General features: G+C 37.9%; 1 protein-coding gene across 2 annotated transcripts in view; it reads left to right on the forward strand.

Annotated features, from left to right (window-relative positions):
* Positions 1–11,065, forward strand: part of ME2 (malic enzyme 2, NAD(+)-dependent, mitochondrial) — a 56,527-nt gene that overhangs the window by 32,110 nt on the left and 13,352 nt on the right. For both annotated transcript variants that reach the window (XM_011969048.1, XM_011969049.1), the window contains exon 12: positions 4,213–4,315. In XM_011969048.1, coding sequence (XP_011824438.1) covers positions 4,213–4,315 — 103 coding nt within the window. The remainder of the gene's footprint in view (positions 1–4,212; positions 4,316–11,065) is intronic.

Here is an 11,065-nt window from a genome sequence, read left to right on the forward strand (position 1 = left end):
TTTGTTTGTTTGTTTGTTTTGTTTTTCACCTGCCTCAGCCCCCCGAGTAGCTGGGCCCCTGCCACCATGCCCAGCTAATTTTTTTTGTATTTTTAGTAGAGACAGGGTTTCACTGTGTTAGCCAGGATGGTCTCGATCTCCTGACATCATGATCTGCCTGCCTTGGCCTCCCAAAGTGCTGGGATTACAGGCGTGAGCCCCCGCACCTAGCCTGTTTTTGTTTTTTTTAATTGAGTGATGGATAGTGTAGAAAAAGAACTACAGCAATAATTTAAGGCTGTGGTTAAAGTTATCTTTGGAGAAAGGGACTTTACTTTTTCGAGTAGATCACCATAATCCAGTCAGGATGTGGTCCACATGAGACCTGGGGTATTTCCAGTTTGCCCTTTCTCCTGGTATCCACTGCTTTGGGTATCAATCATCAAAAGTCCTGAGGTATTTATCAGCACCTCTCATCTTTAATGGTCCCTGAACATCCATTTTTCCTCTCTGTCATCATGAGACTTTGGGTAGCTTTGCTGTTCAGGGTCTCAGCCACAGCTTTTGATTTGGAAGTCAGCAGTCATCTTGAGGGGAAGAGCTTCAAATGCTAGGCTCCTATATCTTGCTTCCCTCTTCTCTTGGATCTTGGAAACCACTCTTCCCCAACACCAAACTCTCACTATCTTGTTAGGTCTCTACTTCCTTACAAAAATTTTTAAAAATGTATTTTATCTGGTTTTTAAAATTGTAACCAGAGGAAAAATTGGTATGAAATAACCCAGAAAATCATTGCCAAAGCAGAACTCTCAGAACTTCTTGAACTTAATATTCATACTCTTGATATATTTGGCATTCTTTTTTTCATTGTTGAACACTGTGTAGGCCAGGCACAGTGGTTCATGCCTATAATCCCAGGACTTTGGGAGGCCGAGGTGGGCAGATCTCTTGAGGCCAGGAGTTCAAGATCAGCCTGGCCAACATGGTGAAACTCTGTCTCTACTAAAAATACAAAAAAATTAGCCAGATGTGGTGGCTCACGTCTGTAGTCCCAGCTACCTAGGAGGCTGAGGCTGGAGAATAGCCTGAACCCAGGAGGCAGAGGCTGTGTGAGCCGAGATCATGCCACTGCACTCCAGCCTGGGCAACAGAGCAAGAGTGTCTCAAAAAAAAAAAAAAAAACTTTATGTTGACACATGTATTCTCTCAAAATTCTTTTGCTTCCATATGGCCACTCTGTTAGTCAAAATAAATTCTCGTGACGTGACTGTTGGTTTCCAACTGATATAATAATTATTGAAGTCTCTTCTTCTAAATAAATCACAGAATCATCATACAGATACTTAAAAATTAGTCTCTTTAGTATACTGTCTTATCTTTTTATTACTTTTAGTTTGATTGCGTGTCCTCTTCACCAGGCTTTACTACTTAAAACTAATGATTATTGCTCCCCAAATTAAATCTTAGTCATCTACAATGACTATTTGGTAAGTATATTAAATGCATCATGGATCGTTGACATTTCCAAAATATAAAAAATTTAAGTATTTCGAGCAGTAGTAGTGTATCACCAGAAGACTGCTCATTTAAGAATTTTATTTTTTAATAAATATTGTAATAAATGTACATTATTGGAATACATAAAAATTCCCCAAGGAGACTAGTTTGATATACTGTATTTCATCAGTTTTAAGATCAAGGATCACTTGAGCCCATGAGTTTGAGACCAGCCTGGGCAACATAGCGAAACCCTGTCTGTATAAAAAATTTAAAAATTAGCTGGGCATGGTGTTGCACACCTGTGGTCTTAGCTACGTGGGAGGCTGAGGTGGGAGGATTGCTTGAGTCCAGGAGGTTGAGGCTGCAGTGAGCTGTGATTGTGCCACTGCAGTCCAGCCTGGGCAACAGAATGAGACCCTGTCTCAAAAAAAGTAATAATAAAAAGAGCATTGTGTCATAGTTTACTTTTACATAAATTATTTGTTAGTGTTACATGAAATAATGGCATAGAATTTTGAGTAGTCATCACCTGTTAAATTTTTAGTCCCCTTTTGTTTTCACTGTGGAGATGTTACTCCAACACCCTTTGCTGCTCAGCGAGAAAAATACTGACAAAAAAAAAATCTTCATAGTTGAATTGTCAGCTGCTTACGTAGGGCAACTTGGACTTCAGAATAAGAATATACTATTATTAAAACCTGGCCACGTTTAAGCCCTGGATTAATTATTGGGTTAAATGGGCAGGGGAGGCAGGGATAATGACCTGGAGAACATGAACTGCTATAGAATGTTGTCATTATTGAAGAGATTCCCAAGATCTGTCTTTTTTTTTTTTTTTTTTTTTTTTTTTTTTTTTTTTTGAGACGGAGTCTCGCTCTGTTGCCTAGGCTGGAATGCAGTGGCATGATCTCATCTCAGCTCATTGCAAGCTCCGCCTCCTGGGTTCATGACATTCTCCTGCCTCAGCTTCCTGAGTAGCTGGGACTATAGGCACCCGCCACCAGGCCTGGCTAATTTTTTTTTTTTTTTTTTGGGACGGGGTTTCACCGTGTTAGCCAGGATGGTCTCGATCTCCTGACGTCATGATCCGCCCACCTCAGCCTCCCAAAGTACAGGGATTACAGGTGTGAGCCACTGTGCCCGGCCAACCAAAATCTTTCTAAATTTCCAAACTTAACTGATATCATGAGAACATTTTTTCCATGACGTGCTATATTGTATAATCTACCTTATAAGACTATTAAAATTAATGGTGCCAGAAAAATAAGTATGTGCTTATTGTGATAACATGTATGACATTAACCATGAACTAACCTTAATCGTCAAAGAAACAAAATTTTTAGTCATAAGTAATGTTTGGAACAGATAGAGAATTGTAATAGCTATCCATAGAATAGGTGGAAAATGATAAAACAATATAGAGTTGCAAGTCTAAGATAGTCAGCTGTGCCCTAGTAGCACAGTTAGCTTGCTTCTACTCTTAAACCTTGTATCATTTTGAAATGGAAAGTATTTCCTGTAAAAGTAATGCTTACTCTGCATTGTTGACCTTCAGATTACCTGGAGTCAAATTCTTGAATGTTAAATCCACTAAAGCCAAGGGTCTACAATACTATAAAGAATAATAATACGATTAATTATCTTAGAAATACTGAATATGCCAGTAACATTTATTATATGCCATTATAGAGCACAGTATCAAAATTGGATAGATGTGACAAATTTGGAGAAGTATTCTGCTTTAACAAGGCATCAGGCCATTTGTTTTCCTGGAGTGATACTATGGTCATGCCATATGCCTGTGTTATAAACTGCCTACTGCTGGGTATTACAGCATCATTGAAAACCTGTGGCTGTGGAGTTACAAAAAAATCTAGATTAAGATTTAACTACTACAGTTTTGATGTGTGACTTTTGACAAAGTCTTTGAAAATAGCCTTAGTTTTCTGATTTTTTAAAATTTGTGAAATGGAGATGATGATGAAGTTTTCATGATGGCAAATTAACTGGGTTAACACATATAAAGTACTTGGTTATTAGTTTTAGCAGTTATACAGTAAATGACGGCCATTTGTTTTGGTATTTCCCCTTCATTCATAGGTGTTTATATTGGTCTTTATAATATGGAATGATATTTATTGGCTATCTACATTTTAAATTTCTTTTTTTTTTTTTTTTTTTTTTTTTTGAGATGGAGTCTTGATCTGTTGCCCAGACTGGAGTGCAGTGGCATGATATCGGCTCACTGCAACCTCTTCCTCCCAGGTTCAAGTGATTCTCCTCCTGAGTAGCTGAGATTACAATAGGCATGGGCCAACACACCCAGCTAATTTTTTGTATTTTTAGTAGAGATAGGGTTTCACTATGTTGGCCAGGCAGTCTCAAACTCCTGGCCTCCAGTGATCTGCCCACCTCAGCCTCCCAAAGTGCTGGGACTGCAGGTGTAAGCCGCTGTGCCTGGCCTTAAATTTCTTAAAAATAAGTGGTTTTTAAATTTTTAGTAATAAATGATGTTTAACTTTATTAATTATTTATTGAATGTATACTACACATAAAACAAACCTCATTCTAACAAAGGATTGTAATGAAAAGATTGTTATATAGTATATTATGCTTTGTTTCCAAGTAATATATTGGTCTACTTTACTCCAGGACTTGATTTTGTATGAATTCACCCCAATTTTGTCATCCACAGAAAATAACAAAATTGAAGTTATTCCATCTTCTTAACAGGGCAGGTGTTTGTTTGCCAGTGGCAGTCCATTTGGGCCAGTGAAACTCACAGATGGGCGAGTCTTTACACCAGGTCAAGGAAACAATGTATATATTTTTCCAGGTAAATGCTGTCATTATTTATGTTATAGAGCAATAGTTAATTATGTAAAAATACTTAATGGAATTCTTTGGAATGGAAGATTAAAATGAGCAACAGTATTAGAGAATTTTGGTATAAATGTACAAGGAAACTCAAGGAATTCATTGAATTCAGCATGCTCCATTTTCTCTGAAAATTTATTCATATTGTTAATTAAATTTGTTTTTATTATAGAAATAATGTATTGCATGATTTGTAAAAGTGCAGAGGAACAGAATGGCACAAAATTCTGTAACCCTCTCTATCTCCCCTTGGTGTACCTCCTTAATCATACTTCCCAGAACCGTTGTCAGTAATTTGCTGGGAGTTTTTCTGGTGGTTACCATCGTGACTGATAGCTTTGTCTCCCAGGTTCAAGCAATTCCCCTGCCTCAGCCTTCTGAGTATCTGGGACTACAGGCATGCACCACCACACCTGGCTAATTTTTGTATTTTTAGTAGAGATGGTGTTTCACCGTGTTGGCCAGACTGGTCTTGAAATCCTGACCTCAGATGTTCCGCCCATCCGAAAGTGCTGGGATTACAGGTGTGAGCCACCACGCCCGGCCAGGTGTTCTCATTTTTTAAGATACAACCACTATACTGGTATCACACCAAAGGAAATTAATAATAACTGCTTAATACCATTTATTATTAACTCAGTTCAACAACTTATTTTTATTCCCAATACCTTTTTTTTAATTTTAGAATTGCTCTTTCTAAATAACTACTTTAAAAATAAAAACGGCTACAGTATTCTTTCAGCTTTTTCTGGAGAATTATTAGGATACCTTTTAATATTTCTTCCTTTGTGCTGTATTTTCCATAAATTTCTGGTAATCCTCAGTTGTCTCTTTCTTTTGAGCAAGACTATATTGAGTAAAACAGGAATTTTATATGATTTTCTTTTGCACTTGTGTCTTTTTTCTTCTGGTAGGTCTTTCCCTGACTAGCTGACAGCAGGCTCTAATTAAGATATGACAAGTAGTCTTATAGTTTACATAGGCTGGCATCAGGCAAGCATGTATAACTATTGTCAGAGTAAAGAAGGTATTTAGTCTGTGAATATCCTAGTGCTTTTCTATATTTTTCTCTTTTTGCCCCTCATGTTTTCCTGTTATCTCTTGAGACCTAACTTCTATAATAGAAACTGTCCTATCATCCATGATCTCTTTCTAGAACTTGATAATGTTCAAAATCAATATGTTCTATTCAGTAACATTTCTATGGCCTAAAAGGCATGAGGGCAGGAAAGGCAATACTTTTCTGCTGATTTTAACAAAGCTATTTTTTTTAACTTTTTTTTTTTTAGTTTCAGGGGTACATATGAAGGTTTGTTAGGTAAATTGTGTGTTGCAGGGGAGTTTACGTATAGATTATTTCGTCGCCTGGGTAATAAGCATGGTACTCGATAGGTAGTTTTTTGATCCTTACCCTCTTCCCGCCCTCTACCCTTAAGTAGGCCCCAGTGTCTGTTGTTCCCTTCTTTGTGTCCATGAGTTCTTATCACTTAGCTCCATGTATAAGTGAGAACATATGGTATTTGGTTTTCTGTTCCTGTGTTAGTTCACTTAGGATAATAGCCTCCAGCTCCGTGCATGTTACTGCAAAGGACGTGATCTCATTCATTTTTATGGCTGCATAGGATTTTTTTTTATTTATACACATGGTGTGTATGTGTCACGTTTTCTTTATCCATTTTACCATTGATGGGCATTTAGGTTAATTCTGTGTCTTTGCTATTGTGAATAGTGCTACAGTGAACATACACATGCATGTGTCTTTATGGTAGAATGATTTATATTCCTTTGAGTAATACCCAATAATAGGGTTGCTGAGTCGAATGGTTGTTCTAAGTTCAGCAAAACCGTTTTTTATATCATATCTGAGTATTAAGGAATTTAGCAGTTGATTATTTTTATGTAACCCTTTAAAGTCCTAACTTTAATAACAGGGATACCATAAACATGGACATTAAAAATGACCTGGCCAGGCATGGTGGCTTTCACCTGTAATCCCAACATTTTGGGAGGCTGAGGCAGGATTGCTTGAGGCCAGGAGTTTGAGACCAGCCTGGGCAACATAGTGAGACCTTGTTTCTTCCAAAAATTAAAAAAATTAGCCAGGTGTGGTGGTGCACGCCCCTAATCCCAGCTAGGCAGGAGGCTGAGGTGGAAGGATCACATGAGCCTGGGAGGTCCAGGCTGCAGTGAGCCATCATCATGCCAGTGCACTCCAGGCTGGGCAACAAAGTGAGACTGTCTCAAAAAAATAAAATAAAATGACCTGGCATTTGAGGTAGAAATGAGCCTAAAAATAGGAGGATTGGCTGAAAGTCTGTTTATAAAGCAACTTAAAAAAAACTGTTAATATTTGAATGACCTAGTTCAGCAACTGTAACAACTGGATGAAATTTTTTTTTAAGACCATAAAAGGGTCAAAGGGATAAGATACTGACTCTAATGGAATATTGAGGAATTCTGGACCAAGGTTAGGGAGGGAACTAAGGCACAGAGCCAGCTTTTGAAGCCAGTTTTACAGTGGAAACAGACCAGGAAGAAAGTGGCTAAGAGGTACAGCTGTGCTTTTCATGGAAGGTGGACAAGATCAGCACCATGTCCAAGTCTGGCACCACCTCCCACTCTGGACTGAAACCCTAAAGTGCTGTACCTTGGATTGGGGGTATAGTTTGCAGCAGCAATGGGTGATTTAGAAAACCTCAGGCCTCTGTTCGGGACTGCCAGTGCCCACAAGCGCCCAGTAGAAGCAAATAAAAATTTCTCTGAAATCAGATAATACTATCCTAGTCCTCAAATTATTTTTATAAATTTTCAAGTACAACCTAAGTGGAAAAATAAAAAAAGATAATGAGGCACATAAAGAGACATAACAACAGAAGCCAAAACCAATGAAAACAAGAAAAACAGACATACTGAATCCCTAGATATAACACAAACGCTATGAAACAAATATGCTTATTATATTTATAGAGATAAAAGCCAATCTTGAAAACTTAGACAAGTACCATTAAATTCTAAAATTGAAAAATGTAGTAATCTGTAAGAATTGAGTGGGCTGGGTGTAGTGGCTCATGCCTGTAATCCTAGCACTTTGTGAGGCCAAGGTAGAAGAACTGCTTGAGCCCAGGAGTTTGAGACCAGCCCTGGCAACGTAGTGAGACCCCCATCTCTACAAGTTTAAAAATATATATATATATATTAGTCAGGCATGCTGGCATATGCCTGTAGTCCTCGCTACTCAGGAGGCTGAGATGGGAGGATCACTTGAGCTTGGGAGGTCAAGGCTGGAGTGAGTCATGATTGGTCCCCTGTGCTCTAGCCTGGGTGACAAAGCAAGACCCTGTCTCAAAAAAAAAAACAAAAAACAACCTGAGTGAATGAGGCTTATGGCAGATTAGACCAGAGAGAATTAATCAACTGGAAAATATCTCTGAAGAAACAATCCAGAATGCAGCACAGAGAGACCAAAAAAAAAAAAAAAATAGGTAAGGGACATACATTTCATTGATAGATCTTTAATTGAAGTCCTAGAATAAATGAGAATGAAGCAGAGGCAACATGTGCTGGCCTCATGGCTGAGTTATTTTTAGAACTGATGATTGACAATCAATATTCAAAAAGCTCGCAGAAACCCATGTGGGATGCATAAAAAGAAATCTACATCTAGGCACATTACTGTGAGGCTTCAGAATCACCACAAAGAGAAGAATATGAAAGCAGCCAGAACAAAAAGATTTCCTTCAAAGAATCGACCAACAGACTGACAGGAGGCTCCTCAGTGACAATAAGATCCCAAGGCTGTGGAATGACCTATGAAAGTTGCTTATGGGAAATACTTGCCACCTAGAAATCATTACACAGTGAAAATATCCTTCAAGAATTAAGGCAAAGTGAAGACATTTTTCAGAAAAACAAAAAACCGGGGATTCACCACCTGGCAGACTGTTTTTATATTAAAGGAAAGGAAATTTTGTTCCTTAGGGAAAAAGAAAATAATCCCACATAGAAACTCTAAGGTGTAGGAAGGAATGAAGAGCAAAGAAAGTCTATGAATAAGTGGGTGGGTACAACAAAATGAATGTTGTTTATATAGAATGAAACAAACATGACATGGGATTTTGAAAAATACATATAGAAAGAATTAAAATGCACAATAACAGTAGCTCTGTTAAATAGAGTTAAGCTGTTATGAGGGACTTACATTGATTGGCAGGAAGGTAAATTAAAAATTAATGTGGAGCGGGGGACATTGGCTCATACCCATAATCCCAGCACTTTGGGATGTCAAAACAGGAGGATCACTTGAGGCCAAGAGTTTGAGACTAGCCCTGGCAACATAGGGAGGCTCTGTCTCTACAAAAAAAAAAAAAAAAAAAAAAATTAGCCAGGTGTGGTGACATGTGCCTGTAGTCCCAGCTACTGCAGACACAGAGGACGGAGGATCACTTGAGCCCAGGAGTTTGAGGTGGCAAACGTTGGTCGTGCCACTGCACTCTAGCCTAGGCAATAGCGTGAGACCCTATCTCAAAAAAAAAATTTAATGTGGAATGTTGGTAGTTAAAGATGCATGATATAAATTTTAGGATAACCATTAGAACACTACAAAGACTTCCTGTTTATGGTAAGGTTGGGATGAAATGAAACAACAAAAATCCGAAAAGCAAGAAAGAAGAGGAAAAGGAACATAAAATAAGCAAAGCAAGATGAGATGAGAGTGATGAGACTAAGTGTTTGGGGGCTAAATCTGCCCCAATCACTTTAAAAAAAAAGGTAAAAACTACATTAAATGTAGATGGACCAAATTATCTACTTAAAAAAAATGCTATTAACCATGTGATCTTTTCAGCCATGAGGTAATTGGATGACTACCCTTCCTCGAAGCCAGTTGGGATATTCTTTGAACAGAATAAAACAGTGTTTCTAGGCTGGGAGACACCAGACATAGTTTGAGGACAGAGGTGCTAGAAAATAGGAAGTTTAAAGGCTTGTACGGTGATGCTCAGAGGAGGCAAACCCCACTCTCACGCTCATAGCTTCCAATCATTTTCTCTAGTTCTTAACCCTTAAATGTGAGAAATGCTTGAAGATTACTAGTCATATGAGGAAAGTCTCTTTATGAAAGATTTTCATAAAAGACCAAAGCAGACAAACAGAAAAAGACATATTGGGGAAAAAAACAAGGATAATGGGAAAATTTAAAAATTATCAGTATCCTCAGGGTGACAAAATATTATATCCTCTAAACAAGACAGAATTTTATTTAAAAAAAATTAGAAAGCAAAACAAGCTCCTAAAAATAAAATTTGATGGTAGAAAGATTAGAAGAAAAAGATGAGTAAGTTACCTAAAAAGAGAGCAGAGGACAGGAGAAGGAAAATAAAGAAGAAAATTAGCCAATCCAAGAGGTACAGTATCAGAAAATATAAATGTCAGGGAACAAGAACAGAAAAATGGAGGGAAGTGAATCCTCAAAGCTTCATGAACATTTCCCAAAAGTGAAAGACTCATGTTTTCAGATAGGAAGCGCCTACTCACTGAATGCTAAACATGATGAGTTAAAATAATGCACATCAAGGCACAGTGTTAAGAAATTGCAGACCATTAGGTATAAAAATAAGGATCTGGCTGGGCACAGTGGCTCATGCCTGTAATCCAAGCACTTTGGGAGGCTGAGGCAAGAAGATTGCATGAGTCCAGAAGTTTGAAACCAGCCTGGGCAGCATAGTAAAACCCTGTCTCTACAAAAACTAAAAAAATTAGCCAGGTGTGATGGTACATGCCTGTAATCCCAGCTACTCAGGAAGCTGAGGTAGGAGGATCGCTTGAGCCCATGGAGGTTGAGGCTGCAGTGAGCTGTGATTGTGCCACTGTACTCCAGCCTGGGTGACACAGCGAGACTGTTGCCAAAAAAAATTTTTTTAAAGGGATCCTACATGCATCCAGAGATTAAACAAAAACAATCACCTAAACAGGATCTGAACTCAGATTGATGCTTCTTACCAGCACAGGAAGCTAGACAGTATTGGAATAATACCTCACAGTTCTGAAGGAAAAATATTTCCAAGCCAGAATTCTAAACCTAGACAAACTATCAAATGTAAGTAGAAAGAAGTAAACACACACATTTTCAGAAATGCAAGTTTTCAAAAAATATATATCTCCCATGCACTGTTCTTTGGAAAGCTATGGGAGAATGTACCCTACCAAAAGAGGGAGTAACAAACTAGGAAAAGTTGAATTTAGGAAATGGAGTCAACTTAGAAGCAAAGAGGCCCATGATGATAAAGGGATTTTCTAGGATGACAGCTCCATAGCTGGAATGGGGGACAACCAGACCAGAATGGAGCTTTAGCAGATTTATTCTAGAGCATGAAATTCGAGAATATATAAAGTAACTAAAACAGAAGAAAATTTAGACAATTGAGAGTTCCAGAGTGAAATAACAATGTTAAATACTAAAAAATCAAAGGAAAAAGGATAATTATTAACTTCAAGAAAGACAAAATTGTGCAGAAAACGAAAAGTAATTATGATATAAGCATTGAATATTGATTGAACCAAAATTATGCTCTAACGATATCGGGAAGAAGAGAGAAAGCTGAAAATATGAAAGAGCACTACTTACTCTTATAGGAAGGAGTCAGTGATCTCCAAAACAGAAAATGCAAGATCAGCACAGTAAGAGAAGGCAAAAAAAGGAAAAAAAAAAAAA

The sequence above is a fragment of the Mandrillus leucophaeus genome, unplaced genomic scaffold (genome assembly GCF_000951045.1).
Source record: "Mandrillus leucophaeus isolate KB7577 unplaced genomic scaffold, Mleu.le_1.0 Scaffold87, whole genome shotgun sequence".
NCBI classification, from domain to species: Eukaryota; Metazoa; Chordata; class Mammalia; order Primates; family Cercopithecidae; genus Mandrillus; species Mandrillus leucophaeus.